Source organism: Mobula birostris, chromosome 1 (genome assembly GCF_030028105.1).
Source record: "Mobula birostris isolate sMobBir1 chromosome 1, sMobBir1.hap1, whole genome shotgun sequence".
NCBI classification, from domain to species: Eukaryota; Metazoa; Chordata; class Chondrichthyes; order Myliobatiformes; family Myliobatidae; genus Mobula; species Mobula birostris.
The window spans coordinates 201,316,512-201,334,556 of record NC_092370.1 but is presented as its reverse complement, the minus strand read 5'-3'; the positions used below and the strand labels follow the sequence as shown (position 1 = coordinate 201,334,556).

The 18,045-nt window shown below is 40.1% G+C and overlaps 1 protein-coding gene across 7 annotated transcripts in view; it reads right to left on the bottom strand.

The window, feature by feature from the left end:
- The window catches only part of fermt2 (FERM domain containing kindlin 2), a 157,023-nt gene extending 148,239 nt beyond the window's left edge, over window positions 1-8,784 (bottom strand). For 3 of the 7 annotated variants that reach the window (XM_072268806.1, XM_072268814.1, XM_072268824.1), the window contains exons 1-2: window positions 7,820-8,159; window positions 6,907-7,072 (exon numbers count right to left, since the gene is read on the bottom strand). In XM_072268806.1, the coding sequence (XP_072124907.1) occupies window positions 6,907-7,063 (157 nt within the window). In that variant the 5' untranslated portion in view covers window positions 7,064-7,072; window positions 7,820-8,159. Of the gene's footprint in view, window positions 1-6,906; window positions 7,073-7,319; window positions 7,577-7,819; window positions 8,164-8,544 lie in introns of those variants that run through there. The other 4 variants (XM_072268790.1, XM_072268830.1, XM_072268780.1 and 1 more) reach the window with 4 other exon arrangements.
- Between the last annotated feature and the right edge of the window lie 9,261 nt (window positions 8,785-18,045).

The window sequence follows — 18,045 nt, the reverse complement described above, 5'->3', positions numbered from 1 at the left end:
CACTTGAAATCAACAGAATATTCACGGCACTTTGTATGGAGGCATTACTAGTTTGCTGAATTTCTAGGCATACTTCTTTGATGCAGACATCATAAACAAAATTATTTTATGCATTGCTCCCTTTCATATTAAATTAATCTTTTATCACTGCATATTTAATTGGAATCAAGATCATATTTTCCATTCAGAATTCCTTTACTTTTAAAAATGTGTTCTCAAAGCTAAACTCATCTACTTGCCAGTTATAAATCAAAAATTTAACTGAGTCTAATCCTATGATAACCCATTTGTTTTCAAATGATTCACAAAATATACCCAAAAAAGGACATTCCACCACTACTTTGAGCATTGATTTATCCAAGCCTTGTATTCATTTAACGCACTAAGGCTGCCCTGTTAATAAAGAGGTTACCCATGTTGCCCCATACTCAGTCTGCTGGCTTGAAGTTTGAATCCAACTTCTACAAACACTTCTTCCATGCTCGTCCAACTTGCCTTCTGGTTCTTTAACGCAAGAGATTGCGTAGATGCTGGAAACCCAGAGTCGCTAACACACACGCAATTCTGGAGGCAGAAATGATGGAAAGGTGCCATTCGGGCTGAGACCCTTCATCAGGGCAGACTAAGCTGAAGGGATCTGGGAGGATGCAACACAAGACAGGCTACTGACTGCTGTGTAGCAACAGCCTCTCTGTTATGATTCCCAATTAATCTTCCATCAATTGCATGTACTGAGGTGTTGTAAAGATACAAGCTGCATAAGGACATCAACAACCACAATCTCCGTCTTCCTTTTACAAATGGTTACTCAGACATCCCTCCACAATGCTTGGCTCTTCACCTTCACATCATAAATGCTAACACCCATTTGAAGCAACAGAAATTCTTAACACATCACGTAATACAAAACACACTTACAAACTGACTTCTAAAACATCCTTTGCATCCAAAATGCTTAACATACACTCTGGCCACATTATTCTGTACATATGCTCGTTAATGCAAATATCTAATCAGCCAATCATGTGGCAGCAACTTAATGTATAAAAGCAAGCAGACATGATTAAGAACTTCAATTGCTATTCAGATCAAACATCACAATGGAGAAGAAATGTGATCTACGTGACTTTGACCATGGTGCCAGACAAGATGGTTTGAGAATCTCAGAAACTGCTGATCTCCTGGGATTTTCACATACAACAGTCTCTAGAGTTTACAAAGAATTATATGAAAAAAGATGTTTAAAATCCAGTGAGTGGTAGTTCTGTGGGTGAAAATGCATTTTTAATGAGAGAAGCCAGAGGAGAAAGGCCAGACTGGTTCAGGTTGACAGAAAGACAACAGTTAGTCAAACAATAATGAGTTACAACAGTGGTGTGCAGAAGATCATCTCTGAATGCACAACACATTGAACCTTGAAGTAACACACACAAAAAATGCTGGTGGAAAGTAGCAGGCCAGGCAGCATCTCTAGGAAGAGGTACAATCGACGTTTCAGGCCGAGACCCTTCGTCAGGACTAACCGAAAGAAGAGATAGTAAGAGATTTGAAAGTGGGAGGGGGAGGGGGAGATCCGAAATGATAGGAGAAAACAGGAGGGGGAGGGATAGAGCTAGGAGCTGGAAAGTTGATTGGCAAAAGGGATACAAGGCTGGAGAAGGGAACTTTGAAGTGGATGGGTTACAGCAGCAGAAAACCACAAACATGCACTCAGTGGCCACTTTATTAGGTGCAGGAGATAGCTAATAAAGTGGCCACTGATTGGACTTATCAGATGTCAGCCTATCATTTGGGACTTCAATTATTAGTACACAGTAGCTACAATGCTAATCATCTTAAGATATTCCACAATAGATAGCTCTATTTCTGATGGCGAACAATTCACATCTTGTAGTTTTAATTAAAAAGGATAGTTGTTTCTCCACAACCAAAGAGAAACATATTAATGCCCAATACTTTACAGAAACTTATCTGTGACAGCCCTTTGTAAAGGCATGCCCATGATAATCACAATCATAATAACTTACAGAAATCAATAAGTGGAAAACACCAGAAATATGTCAAATTAAAAGAAGAAATTGAAAGACTATGGAACATGAACAGAGTATACATTGTCCCAACAGTAATATCTACAACTGGTATCACCCCAAAGTCACCACATAATAGCATTAAACAATTAAGCCTACACAGCAATATTTATATAAATCTCCAGAAAGCCAAAATGTTAAACTCCACTAGAATAGTCTAAAAGTTCCTATCATTTTAGAAATGAGTGTGCTTGGCTATGTCTGTACCTCAGGTTTTACCAGCTTGAGCTGAGAATGAATGAATAAAAATAATATCTTTATAGCATGAGCACTTTTCATGCAGATGTAGTTCAGGGTGCTTTATAACGGGATAAAAATACAAACATGAAAATAAAATAAAAATAAAAACAAATATTAAAATAAATGACAAAACGATGTTAGATGAATAGGTTAAATAAATAGGTTTTGAGCTGGCATTTAAAAGTGTCAGCCAAGTCTGCATCCCTTTTAGCTTTTGGAGCATAGTTCAAAAAAGCTGACCTGCCAATTATATTTTGAGGGAGTTTGTTGAAGTGTAAGAGACCAGTGGAAGCAGATCTGAAATGTCGATCAGGATTATAAAATGAAAATGATTCTGTGATGTACTCTGGTCCCAGACCATTAACAGCTTTAAAAACACGTAAGAGAACTTTAAAATCAATTCTAAAACAGAGAGGTCAATGCAGAGTAGCTAATGAAAGTGATATGTTCCTTCATCCTGGTTTAAAAGTTTAGCAGCGGCATTCTGAATGAGTTGAAGTTTGTCAGTAGACTGCATTGGAAGGCCAGTAAAGTGTATTGCGGTAATCTAGTCTATTTGATACAAAAGTGTGAATCATATGTTAATTTCTGATGCTGAAGAACTTCAATCCATACAGCTAGGGTGTCAAAGACTTTTGACCAGAACTGTATTTGTCAATGTGGAGCAAACAGCGAGTTTGTAAATCTCGCAGGAGCAAAGGGTGTTGGAAATGGCGAGGATGAAGCACAGCAGGAGGGGTGTGGGACAGGCAGCAGGGAAGGAGTGCCAGGGCGAGGGGTGGTGTGGGTGTAGAAACACCCAGTCCTGAGACACCAGGTAAAGTCACTTGATTCCAAACAATTGGTTTATTGATCATTATAGAATGTTTCTCTGGTGCTTTCTGCTTACTCCCCTCCCTTTGCCCTTTTCTGAATCATGATTCTCCTATCCCTGCCCCCTTCGCACTCTCAGTTCACAATGGAGACCTATAACAAAATAAGGTTTATCATCACTCGCATGTCATAAAATTTGTTTTTTTTTTGCAGCAGTACAGAGCAATACATAAAACCACTACAGTATCGTGCAATATTTAAGTGTAGAAATGCTACTCTGATCACTTTCTATATGTGGGATTTAAAATTCAAATCAGAATCAAAGATAACACCCAGGCTCGTTACTTCTGATTTTACAAGGGGATTCCAATCCCCAAGTTTATCAAGGAGTTAATCTCTTTAGGTTTTGGGACCAACCAAAAGTATTTCAATTTTATCTTCATTTAGTTTTAGGAAATTATTGTTCATCAACTTGCTTACTGCAGCCATGCTCGAAGTCAGAGAAGATTGGGTGTTATCATCATTGAGCTGAATCGAGATATACAGCTGTGTGTCATCTGCAGAACTGTGGAAATCAAGTTTATGCTCTCTAATGATGTCTCCTAAGGGGAGTATGTACAAGGAGAAATCAGCAACATCAAAAAGTACATACCTCTTAGAAGATTGGTTTCCAAGCCAGACAAGAAAAAAAATTCTCTCCAAGATACATGAGCAAACCAATTAAGGGCACCATCAGAGAGGCTAACCCAGTTTCAAGGCAATCTAGTAGAATGCTGTGGTCAATCGGTTGAAGGCAGCTCTTAGATCTAGACTCTATTGGCGTCAGTGCTGAGCCAAAGGTCGTTGACAATTCTGATAAGGGCTTTCTCTGTGCTGTGGTTTGCACTAAAGTCTGACTGAAACTTTTCTAGAATATTGCTCTCATTCAGAAAGCTATTGAGTTGGTTGAAAGTGATTTTCTCAAGAACCTTGACCAGGAAGAAAGACTTGATACAGGGCTGTAGCTAACTATCAAGGTTTGGCTTTTTAAGTAGTGGTTTGACAGCCGCAGTTTTGAAGTCAACTGGAAAAACTCCAGTTTCAAGGGATGTGTTAATAATTTACTGAACAGGATTGAAAACACTATTAAAAGTGTTCTTAAAAAGTGTGGTAGGGACAGGATAGAGGCAGCAAGTAGATGGCTTACTCTTATAGAGTTTGGAATCAGAAATACTAATAATTTTGACATAGTTGCCCTTTTTAAGAGGTTGGCTATAGAGGTTACCTGTATATGTAGCTAATGGAAGCAATTTTGTTAATAAAAAGGATTGCAATTTCCTTGGATTTTGTGGAATTATATGCCTTGACTGAAGATGTTTTATGTTGGGACAGGGTTCAACACTTGGTTTATATTTGAGAACATTATTCTTGAATTGGCATTATTCTCTGTAATAATCTCTGAAAAATAGGCTCTTCTTGCAGAGCATATGGCAGATTTAATGGACCCTAGTTTTTTCTTGTCCAGTTTTCCTCCATTTTCTCTCAACTAGTCAGCATGATCTTGAGTTCGGGGATATAATGTTTAATCATGGTGACGTTTTACTAAGTGATTTCTTAATCATTACCATATTACACAGTCAGTGGGGAGCAAATTAAAGGAATTAGTTTACACTGAATCTGTCATGCTGCAACTTTTATGCTTGAAGATTAAACCTCCCATACATCTCGTGCACGTGTTGCTATTCATCCCAAATCTCACTATGAAAATCATATGTAACCACCTTCCCACCTCCCTGTCAATTATATTAAAAAAATCATGTTTGGGATTTAGGGAAGTCTTCACCTGCCAATTGTGATGATCACCAAAACAAGGTAATTGATCACCTTTTATCAGCACACCTTAATACAAGGACAAACTGGTAAGAATTTCCTCTCCTCAAGAGAGTTTCAAACCTTCAATTACAGAACAGTAGCACACAATAAAATGCTTGTGAAAGACAGATTATAAATGCATTATCTACCTTCTTCCAGTGGTAGGTGTTGGGACCACTTCTTTTTGTGCTGTATATAAATTATTTAGATGATGGAATAGATGGCTTTGTTGCCCAGTTTGCAGATGATACAAAGATTGATGGAGGGGCAGGTAGTATTGAGGAAACAGGTAGGATGCAGAAGGACTTAGATTAGGAGAATGGGCAAGAAAGTGAATTGAATACAATGTTGGAAAATGCATGGTCATGCACTTTGGTAGCAGAAATAAATGTGTGGGCTATTTTCTAAACAGGAAGAAAATCCAAAAATCTGGGATGCAAAGGATCTTGGGAGTCCTTGTGCAGAACACCCTGAAGGTTAACTTGCAGGTTGAGTCATTGGTGAGGGAGGCAAATACCACGTTAGCATCCATTTCAAGAGGTGTAGAATACAAGAACAAGGATGTGATGCTGAGACTTTATAAGGCACTGTGAGGCCTCACCTTGAGTATTGTGAACAGTTTTGGGGCCCCACACATCAAAGCTGCTGGTGGACGCAGTAGGCCAGGCAGCAGCTCTAGGAAGAGGTACAGTCGACGTTTCGGGCCGGGACCCTTCGTCAGGACTAACTGAAAGAAGAGCTAGTAAGAGATTTGAAAGTGGAAGGGGGAGGGGGAGATCTGAAATGATAGGAGAAGACAGGAGGGGGAGGGATGGAGCCAAGAACTGGACAGTTGATTGGCAAAAGAGATATGACAGGATCATGGGACAGGAGGCCCAGGGAGAAGGAAAAGGGGGGGGAAACCCAGAGGATGGGCAAGGGGTATAGTCAGAGGGACAGAGGAAGAAAAAGGAGAGAGAGAGAAAGAATGTGTGTATATAAATAACGGATGGGGTATGGGGGGAGGGGAAGGTGGGGCATTAGTGGAAGTTAGAGAGGTCAATGTTCATGCCATCAGGTTGGAGGCTACCCAGACGGAATATAAGGTGTTGTTCCTCCAACCTGAGTGTGGCCTCATCTTTACAGTAGAGGAGGCTGTAGATAGACATGTCAGAATGGGAATGGGATGTGGAACTAAAATGTGTGGCCACTTCCGCTAATGCCCCACCTCCCCCTGCGGAGACCAGGTTGTTGGGTGTACTTAAGGCAGAGATGAATAGGTTCTTGATTGGACAAGACATCAAAGGTTACAGGGCGAAGGCCAGGAACTGGGGTTGAGAAGGAGAAAAAAAAAGGATCAGCCATGATTGAATGGTGGAGCAGACTCAACGGGCCAGACGGCTTAATTCTGCTCTTGTGTCTTACCATCTAAATATAAGCACCAAGATTATCAACTTGCTTGTGGAATTTTACTGAACAAAATTTAAATTTAAAATATGGATTTTTATGAATTTTGGGAGAACTCTGATTTTATCATTGTATCATCCTACCATGTGACAAAAACTCAAAATTTACATAGAAGCACACACATATATATACATACATATATAATACGACTGATTGTACGTATATTAAAGTGACAGTGTAGGTGATGTGGTGGGGTGCTTATTATAGATTGAACGAAACATAACGAATTTTACATTTTTCGATGAACTTCAGCAAGGCTTACTCAGCTCCCGACTGGCAGCAATTCAGCAGAAAGGAACATTGGAGTTTGGCTCAACCTTCTGAAATTCCTTCGCTGCACAGCCAACGCATCATCTGGTCTAAACTGTAACCCATACAAGGCATCGTGCAATCGCACCGTCGATAATATCCATAATGTGTCTTTTGGCAAAAATCAGAGATGGCACTCCCCACTAGGATCAGAACTCACCAAGTTTCTCCACCAGTTTAAGCATCACTCCGCCTATGTGCACTTCCCCGGTGACTCGGAGGGGAACATCGCGATTCAGATCGGTCACAAGAACATTCAGCTCCCACGTCCCGTCAGCGTAACAGCCATCAGGCATCCGAATACCGTCCAGAGCCATTCCGTTTAACTGCAACAAAATAACGGCAAAATATTTACGCCCCTTGATAACAAACTTTAAAACTGTTAGAGTAGTGCAATAAACCAATAATATTATTCATCTTCTCAGAGCACATAATCTGGTTGTAAAATTGTGTTTTACTTCAACATTAAATGCAATTCGTACGAGTCAAAGAATTAAAGATCTTTGCGCGTACATAGCTCGCCTTCCCTTTTCTCTTTATTCCGTTATAAGGAGACGCGGCGGCACTGCTGACCTGTTGGAATGGTTTTCCCCTCCGTTAAACACACTTGAAAACAAAATGGGGCTCAGAAGTCTTTGGTTGTCCCACTCCTGTAGCGTGAGAAATCCATGGGGGACCCGGGATACAAAGTGGCGCTTCCCAAACGGACTTCGCAATTCCCAATCTGAGATTGATTAAAACACTGCTCGTTAAATGTGGATCCCGCTTGGGTAGGGTCAGCAAAGAAAAGCCCTGGAGAAAATAAAACCCTTGGCTGTTTTCGGACGTGTTTTCCGCTGAACAGGCGACCTTTGGAGTTGGATCGGATTAGACCCTTCTCCGCCCGTCAAAGGACAAGAGTACCAACCCTCCCCCTCTATACACACACACACACACGAAACGTCCATCGCTCGATTCCTGGGATCTGGCCGCCTGCAGCTCCCGAAGCCGACGAGCGTGGGCAGAGATGGAGCGGGGCGGCTGCTCGGCAGCAACAGTTATTCCAGGGAAAATACCGCGAAAAAGAAAATTACCTCAGAGAATCCACTGAAGTAATGTTGAGGGTAACCCACAATGATACTAATTCACCGTTTTCCTACAGTGTCCGCCTTCAGAAGAAAAGGAAAGCCGCTTAAGTGTCCACACAGCTGGCTGCTTCCCTGCCGGACGCTATAATGGAGTCGTTCCTGGGCTCCGCTGGACTTCAACGTCACTCTCGGCAGCTCACAGTCCGCCGCCCATGGCTGCCCTCAGCCGTCGTCCAGACCCAGAGACGGTCGATTCCCTGTCGGCCCTACAAACTCAGTCCCTCCACTGTGTCCGGCCCGATTGCATGCAGCGCCGCCTGAAAACGCGAACAATGAAGCCGAGCCTCCGCTGCCTTTTATGGAAATGGGAAAGAAGCAGCGCCGCACATCCGGGCGCTGAGCTCCAGGGATACACAAGGTCGGCATTCCCGTTAGCATCGGCCGTCGCGTACGGGCGGCTTCAATCCAACACAATGGAATGGAGTCTCATTACCTATTTTTCCAAGTATACCGAAGTCGCATTTTTCTGAACAAATTGTGGAATTTCCAACTCATAAATTGTCACACGCTTGATTGGAAGCTTGTAGATTCCATATTACGTTATACATTATAAACAGATTGATTAATCTCATAAAAATGACAATCTCTATTTTAGCTTTAAGCGAAAATACAGAATTATGCGACAACATACTGCCCTTAGGATTACTTGATGGAGCTCAGGTAAAACATACCTAAGGGCTTTTCAAGAACGTTAGGCAAAGTTTGACGTCGAACCACACGAGGAGACATTGGGACTAGTGACCAAAAGGCTTATCATCTGAGGAGACGTAAGGATTGGAAGTTGCCTTCATGCAGCCTATTTTTTGACGAAGGAAGTGTCAACGACATTAAAGTCAATTACTTTGCCTATGTTGTTTCCAACATTAAAACAAATATGTGCATAGAAAGCTTCCACAGACACCAAGTGTTGAAAACCAAACTGTCCCTTCATTTAGATGTTGGAGGAATAAATGTTTCACAGCGTCATTGGTACTTTTATTATTTTCCAAGTAATGTCATTGAATCATTAACAAGAGTGGGGAGGTCTGCTATTAACAGACAGTATTCGTAACATTAAAACATTCCTCAGTACTGCATTAGAATGTCAACCTGGATTAATGTGTTCCAGTCCATGGAGAGGGACATAAATCATTTACCTGGCTCAAAGCTAAATATTCTGCCAACCAAGCCATGACTGACATCCAAGTTTAAAGCTGAGGATGTCAAAGGTACAGCTGGTCATTGTGGTACAAATAAGATTTGTGAGTCTGTTGTGGTCATCTATTGCATCCGGTGCTCTCGGTGCGGCCTCCTCTACGTCGGTGAAACCCGATGCAGATTGGGAGATCGCTTCGTCGAGCACCTCCGCTCCGTCCACCAAAACAGACAGGATCTCCCAGTAGCCACCCACTTCAACTCTGCTTCCCACTCCCATTCAGATATGTCCATACATGGCCTCCTCTACTGCCATGATGAGGCTAAACAGGTTGGAGGAACAACACCTCATATACCGTCTAGGTAGTCTTCAGCCCCTTGGTATGAACATAGAATTCTCCAACTTCCAGTAATTCCCTCCCCCTCCCTTCCTCTATTCCTATTTCACTCTGCCCCCTCCCCCAGCTGCCTATCATCTCCCTCATGGTTCTGCCTCCTTCTACAACCCATTGTGTTTTCCCCTATTCCTTCTTCACCTTTCCTGCCTATCACCCTGTTTCCCCTCCCCCACCCCTTTATCTTTCCCCTTACTGGTTTTTCACCTGGAACCTACCAGCCTTCTCCCCCCACCTTCTTTATAGGGCCTCTGTCCCTTCCATCTTCAGTCCTGACGAAGGGTTCCGGCCCGAAATGTTGACTGATCGTTTCCACGGATGCTGCCCGACCTGCTGAGTTCCTCCAGCTGTTGTGAGTGTTGCTTTGACCCCAGTATCTGCAGAGTATTTTGTGCATAAGATTATAGATATGCATAAGGCCAAGATTAGAGGAATACAAATTGCTAGACAAAGAACACTGATAGTTTTGCACTCAATTGCAAAAAAAAAAGCATCAATAATTTCAAGCAGTTATTTGCACTTTGATTTCCTGACTTTTTTTGAATAATTCCCAGACAGTGCATGGGTTCAGTGACCAATTCCATATGCTATAACCCTACCCAAGCATCCCAGCATGAATAAATAAATGAATAAATGATGAAATAAAACTGGCAGAACTGTTATGTTCTTTAACCCCAAACATCGCGTTCTCCTCCTACACTCTCAAGCAGAATTCTAGTTACAGAGTTGTAATTATGCCCAATATAATGAATATTACATTCATTAGCTCCTTTGGCGAATGCTTGGCCATAAAGGAAATTTGACATAAAGCAGAAACTATTCTGATCCAACAATTCCAAGAAGATATTGAAAAGTAATGTAGACAGCAATAATAATCTCACAGAGGCATGTAAAATGACATTGCCAATCATGACCAGGATCCTGGCCATCAGGTAAAACCACCCACCATGTATAACAGTCAAACTGTGTTTACAATCATGCATCCACCATAAACTAGAGAGACATTTGCAGGCCCTTATTTTAAAAAGCATAGAGTTTAATACCTACTTCAGGCAGACATCCCTGAGACAATTTTATTTTTGCGAACCTTAATATGGATGATAATATTGTGTCTTTTTTAGTTACCATGTGGAGTTATTGGATACCATTTCCTACCAATAATCGGTTTTATATGGTTGAAATTCCAGTCCGAGTTATTAGCTTGTCTTTTGCTCTATATTTTTAGCTATTACATTATATTAATAAAAGCACAAAAGTTTTGTACATCTATAAAATGTAAGTTAAAATATAATCTTTTTGATTGTATTATAAGTACATGATTAAGTTTTCCGGGGTTGCACAAAACAACTACTTGGGCTAATTTATTAACTGCAAAGAGAACATTTATAATTTTAGTTTACTTGCAGTAACATACACATAGACAGCCCCTTAAGAACATCATACCCGACTCAAGTGATTACAGCAAAAAACACATGTGGAAGAATATTACAAATTCTGTTGAATGGGAAAGGTTTTCTTCATAGCATTTTAGATTGTGTATTAAAATACACTGTTTATTCCAAGCATTTCTGAATGGATTGGCTAGAACTTACAAGTCCTTTTTCTATTACTTAGGTAAAAGTTCACACAAAGCTTACAAAATTGAATTAGAACTTTGTAATTTATTCTGAAAACATTTAAGAGTTACATAATTGTTTAAAAACTATTCAAACAGAATTATGAGTTTTAATTATACATTTTGCGATACTTCATTTAAAAGCTTAGTCATTAGTAAAATATATCTCCTAAAAGTAATAATAAATTTTAGAATGCTTGCTTTTCAGAAATCAATGCATCAGATATCACGGATCAATTTATGGAACTTAGGGTCAATTATTAATATGTATCGTAAGTCTATTTTGAAGACAACGAAGGCATAATAGTAATAATGTCTTAATCAGTAATAATTTGTCTTAATAGTAATAATCAGTCAATGGCCTCCTCTACTGCCATGCCCAGATAGGAGTAACACCTTATATTCCCTCTGGGTAGCCTCCAACCTGATGGCATGAACATTGATTTCTTAAACTTCCAGTAATGCACCCCCCCCATCACCATTTCCCATTCCCCTTCCTCACTTTACTTACCCATCGCCTCCATTTGGTGCTCCTCCCCCTTCCCTTTCTTCTATGGCCTTCAGTCCTCTCCTATCAGATTCTCCCCTCTCCAGCCCTTTATCTCTTTCGTCAGTTGACTTCCCAGCTTTTTATGTCACCCTCCCCCATCACCCACTACCTTGTATTTCTTTCTCCCCTCCCCCCACCTTCTTATCTGACTTCTCATCTTTTTTCTCAGACCTAATGAAGGGTCTCGGCCGAAACATTGACTGTTCACTCTTTTCCATAGATATTGCCTGGCCTGCTGATTTCCTCCAGCATTTTGTGTGTGTTGCTTGGATTCCCAGCATCTGCAGATTTTTTTTTGTTTGTAATGATTTGTGTTGCCTATCAGTTCTTCATAGATGTATTTAATGAGTTTGCATGGAAAAATGAAAATAAACTGACAATCTCATAATGGAAGGAAGTAGTCTACCATGAACCAGAGGGACAGAACATGTGATCAATTGTTCTGCTTGGCAAACTTAATTTCCTACTGGACTGGATACCCACTCACACATTAGCAAACTGACCACTTTTTTAGAACAACACTTATGAAATTACAAAGATTAGAAAAACAAAAGTATAATCACAACTATTGTAAAACATTTTTTCAGAAACATATAATCAACAAAAAAGGGTTCCAAAACTCTGTTGGAGTTGTCTAGTGTATTTTGTGCACCCATTGCCTTGATGAGACATCACATAAATTGTGGGACTGCTTTGTCAAGCACCTCCACGTCATCCAGCAAAAGCAGTATTTCCCAGTGGCCAACCATTTTAATTCCTATCCTTATTTCTGTTCTGACATGTTGGTCCATGGACTCTTCCTCTGCCTTGATGAGACTACTCTCAGGGTGGAGGAGAAGCACCTCATATTCCTTGTAGGTGGCCTCCAACATCAGCTCAAGTAGGCTGAAATGGACTCCCCTTCCCTTTGATTCTGCCTATGAAACCTTAAGCTTTCTGCAATCAACAATGGTTTTGATTCTGAATGTTCCTGCATTGCATTCACAATATCAGCAAATCTCATTTTGTCTGGTTTGGTTGGAGCAGTTAAACTTCTACGCAAACTATATACCTTTTCACCTATTGCACACATCAATACTGGCACTCATTTTTCATCTGCTATTTCATTTGCTTGAAAATACTGCTCAATTCATTCAGTATACATCATCCAGTTGTTGGTTGTGCAATTGAACACATCTATCTTTCCGATGTAGCCAGCCATTTCTGCTTTTATTTACTTATTATTACCATCATCTGGTACTCACTGGTTATTCATTATGAACCTATGCTGTATTCATTGCTTGTTACTTCATCAGTGCTCTGCCTTCTTAAAAAAAACTTGAACACCTCTCTCCCCTTCCAAAGAAAAAAGTGTTTCAATGTATAAGTAATGGTCATGGGTTTGTTTTAAAATGTTCCTATCACTACTGTATGTTTTGTAACTTCAGAAACTATTTGAAAGAAGAAAAAAAACACAGGAGCCAGGATACATGTCCATTTAGGTTTTTGCCCTCTTTTTTTCAGTGAGGTGCTCACACATGATTGGTAGCTTAATGACATATGCCATTCATGTACTTTTTATATATAACCCATAATGAGTTATGAAAACAAAGAAAGAATGCTTAATCAAATATATTAACAATATTCTTAAAATATTAAATACACTACACTTCCCTCTTCTTCTATTCTCCTCTCTGGCCTCTTCCCTCTGCTTTTTACCTGCCTATCATCACCCCCTGGTGCCCCTCTTTCTCCTATGGTCCACTCTCCTGTCAGAATCCTTCTTCTCCAGCCCTTTACCTTTCCCACCCACCTGATTTCACCTATCACCTTTTAGCTTGTCCTCCTTCTGCTCCCCCCAACTTTTTATTATGGTATCTTTGCCCTCCTTTTCCAGTCCTGATGAAGCATCTCGGCCTGAAACATTGATTGTTTATTCATTTTCATAGATGCTGCCTGACCTGCTGTGTTTCTGCAACTTTTTGTGTGTGTTTCTCTGGATTTCCAACATCTGCAGAATCTCTTGTGTTTAAGATAGAGTGCATATTGCCTTGTAGAGTAAGTCACATAGGTGTACGTTTTAAGATGCTATATACATTTTAAAGACTTATTTCAAGAACAGTCATTGATCCCACAGAGTAAATGTTTCACTCATCATTTAAGATTAAATATGAAATTGGTGAAACAATTAAATAGCCCTTATTTTGGTTAATAATCTACACTTTTGTTTGGTGCCCATGAAGACTGATTATTATGGTTTTTTCAAATATTGAATGGTGTACATCAGACATTTAATTTTAGAACAAAAGTTTAATTTACAGTTGTGCCATTTATTTCAGAGAATAACATTTGTAATTAGCTTTTTCATAATAATTCAGTTTAAGGGGCTACATTCATTTTAGATCAAATGTTGCCATCTTCTGGAGTATTGTATATTTACAAGGTTTTGATAATATCCTCCAGTTCTTTTCTCTGCCCACCTTGTAACCTCATCGCATGAGAGACTAGTGTGTCTGCTTAGAATTCTGGTGTTGGGCATACGGATGAGATGGTCTGCGAACGGGGCTGACAGAGAGTATAACCACAGTTGGAAAGCTGGGGATATTGTCCTGGGAGAGGATTAATGTTGGTTTACCTATTCTTCCAGTGAATTTGATAAATTATGCAGTGACAGTATATTTGACTGCTGAGTTACCTATTAAAGCAGTCCTGGTCGCAGAAGCATACGGAAATCAGGAATCACCACTGTCTAGGAAACTGAGTTTTGAGTTCCATGGAGAGCATTCTAATTGGTTGCATCATTGTTTGCTATGGAGGGGGCGCTGCATAGGACAAAAAAAAAAGCTGCAGAGGGTTGGAAACTCAATCAGCTTATGAGAATTAGCCTCCCAAACATTGAGAATATCTTCAAACGGTGATGCCTCAAAAAGGTGACATCATTGTAAAGGACACTCATCACCCAGGACAGGTCCTCTTCTTATTACTACTAGAGAGGAGGAAATGGAGCCTGAAGACACACACTTAATGCTTTAGGAAGAGCTTATCCCCCTCTGCCATCAGATCTCTGAATGGACAATGGACGAACTCATGAACATTACCTCACTATTTCTGCTTTCTTTTTGATGAGTCTTGCATATTGAAAGTAATATTTTCCTAAGGTCTCCTTGTGAACCTTTACAAAACTGGAAACGGTCAGAAAGGTTTTATCATGCTTTTGTCTTTGCTCAACAATTGAGTAATGGATAGTTGGAGGTTAAAATATTTATTGAAAATAAACACAAGGTACTAGAGGAACTCAGTAGATCAGGCAGCATCCATGGAAAGGAATAAGCAGCCAAGATCCTTCAATATTACAGGAAAGGAAGGGGGAAGAAGCCAAATTAAGGTAGGGGCAGGGAAGAGGTACAAATTGGCAAGTGATAGATGAAACTAGGTGAGAGGAAAGTGGATTGGTGGGTGGGGGGGGGGATGAAGTGAGAAGCTGGGAGGTGACAGGTGAACAAGTAAAGGCTCAAGAAGGAATCTGATAGGAGAGGAAGGTAGACCATGGGAGGAAGATGGGCACCAGATGGAGATGACGTACAGTTAGGGAGAAGAGAAGGTGTAAGATGGGAGCCAGAATGGGGAGTAGTAAAAGAGAGAAGCGTACGAGGAAAGAAATTACCGTAAGTTACAGAAATTGATGTTCATGCCAACCTGATGGAATACGAGATGTTGCTCCTCCACCCTGTAAGTTGTTTCATCGTGGCAGTAGAGGAGATCTCAGTGAGAGATGTAATCAATCAGGCCCAGGACTGCAATCATCAAAGTCAATAGTTAACAAAAATAAAAAGACAAAAGAAAACCATCAGGCGATGTGCTTGCACTCCCAATAAAAGGGTCAATTCTCAGAGATCATTGAGTGAGGATAAGGGGGAAGAGCAACACATCCTCACTGGCAACACCAAACCAGCAATGCGCATTACTACATAGAAAACTCTTAGCCACACCAAATTATGTTAGCCTCACAAATTTCATTATTCCAGAATTGAACATGTAATTTGGATCACAATTTTGGATTTTTTGATCTAATCTGATTAAAACAATTAAATAATTACCAATAAGTACCACTCAGTTCTTGAATTAGGTAGGTTAGGGAACTGATTCATTTACAGACGTTAAGAGTCTGACAAGGAACAAGCATGGCGGGAGATTTTTCCCTCATTTACCAACATGTTAAAATTAGTTTTGAGGAATTTGATAGGATTATTCCTTTCCTTGTATTCTTCCACAAAGAAACTTGGGAAGTTTGGAATTTGAGGTAGCTTAAATGTTTTTGCACCACATTAAACCTGTTTGGAAATATTGCTGATCTTTCGTTTGAATTTTTCTTTTAAAATTTTTATTGCAGTGCAAAATAAAATAGTGGGCATTCCAACATGATAGCAACAAATTTAATTCATTACATAACTTGCTGACAGACCCATACCCTAGGGTTTCTTAAACACCATGTTTAATCATAAAAGGAAACTCTTGTGCAATTTTCAGGCACTTTTTGAAATTTGTTGGGTTCCAAACTCATAGAAGGCACAGAAAATGACATTTATTTAAAGTCTGATGCACATTTTGAATTGAGATGAGCGAAATTAAGGACTCTAAATTATAAAGATTTATTTAAATTAAGAACATTTAGCATCCTGTGCTAAATGAACCATTATTTTGAGAAGCATTCCTTCTCAATTGCCAATTACTGCAGATTTGTAAATAGAAATTATGAAGCAGCCATTGTAACAGTTCAAGACTGTATTTAAGGCATTGAGTTTTCTGAAACCCAATTGTTTTATGTCTTTGCAAAGTTAAAACAGATGTAAACTACTAAATTACAAAGCTTTTGCATCTATAAGTTATCAACATTGAAATCCAGAGGATTATAAGGGATCTGGGAGTTCAGATACATATTTCCCTGAAAGTGGCGTCACAGGTAGACGGGGTTGTAAAGAAGGCTTTTGGCATCTGGCATTCATAAATCAAAGTATTGAGTATAGGAGTTGAGATGTTATGGTGAGGCATTGGTGAGGCCAACTTCGAAGTATTATGTGCGGTTCTGGTCACCTAACTATACGAAGGATATCAGTAAGATTGAAAGAGTGCAGAGAAGATTTACTAGGATGTTGCCTGGGTCTTCAGGAGTTGAGTTACAGGGAAAGATTGAACAGGTTAGGACTTTATTCCTCGGAGCATAGAATGAGGGTAGCTTTGACAGAGGTTTACAAAATTATGAGGGGTATAGACAGTAAATGTGAGTAGGCTCTTTCCACTTAGATTAGGAGAGATAAATATGAGAGGACATGGCTTTAGGGTGAAAGGGGAAAGGTTTAGGGGGAACTTCTTCACTCAGAGAGTGGTGGGAGTGTGGAATGAGCTGCCATCTGACGTGGTAAATGCCGGCTCACTCTTAAGTTACATACATGGATGGGAGAGGTCTGGAGGGTTATGGACTGGATACAGGTCAATGGGATCTGCAGAATAAAGTTTCGGCACAGACTAGAAGGGCCGAATGCCTGTTTTCTGTGCTGTAGTGTTCTATGGCTCTAAGTTTGAAATCTTTTAAATTTTATAGCATAACATGCAAAATTGTATGCTATGCAAAATAATTTAAATGAGAAAAAAATAGTATTTAATGCACTTTTTCCAAAGATCACTAGAATATTTCAAATTTTCAGTACTTACATAAAGGAACCCAGATATGCTAGGTACCATCCAGTGACACAAGATGTACGTTTGGATACCAATTCTACTAAATTTAGTTGTGCATGTATGGCCCACAGATGGCACAGGCCAGTCATGCAGCAGAAGATTCTCACAACAATTGCAAAGTGTCTTCAACAGAATGTAAAAAGGCACCTATAGTATCTGAAAAGTTAAGGCCGTAAAGTTTGGAGCTTGGAAGTCCCACAAGTAGATCCCCTTGAGGTTTCTTCAGCACTATACCTTGGTCCAATCATGGTGTCACCCATTATGACCACCCCACAAAACACTTACCATCCAAGTATGACCCTGAGCTGACCCAACATGCGAAGTTTGGAGGAAGATGCAGTGTAGTAAGCTGTGTAAACATCCCCCCACCCTCACGCACAAAACAACCGCTGTACGTTGCCAGGCTGAGCTATCTCATCACCATCATCATCCAGTGTCAAGCCCAGTTTGAGCTTTGGCTGCCATGGCCCACACACTCCTGTTTCGGGTCAAGTGGATCAATTCATTGGTATTCATTTCCAGTTCTCTGGCTGCTGTCTCCATCATCATTTGTCTTTGCCTTCCTTTTGCTTTCTTCCCTTCAATCTTTCCCATAATTACCGTGCATTCTAACTCCTCTTTCCTAATCACATGCCCAATGAAGTCACATTGCCTTTTCATGATCTCATACATTATTTCTCTTATTGTGCTTGCTCAACTATCTATTTCAACTTAAAATGATTGCCCTTGATCCAATCAGCAGCGTTTTGAAATGTAAGGAAAA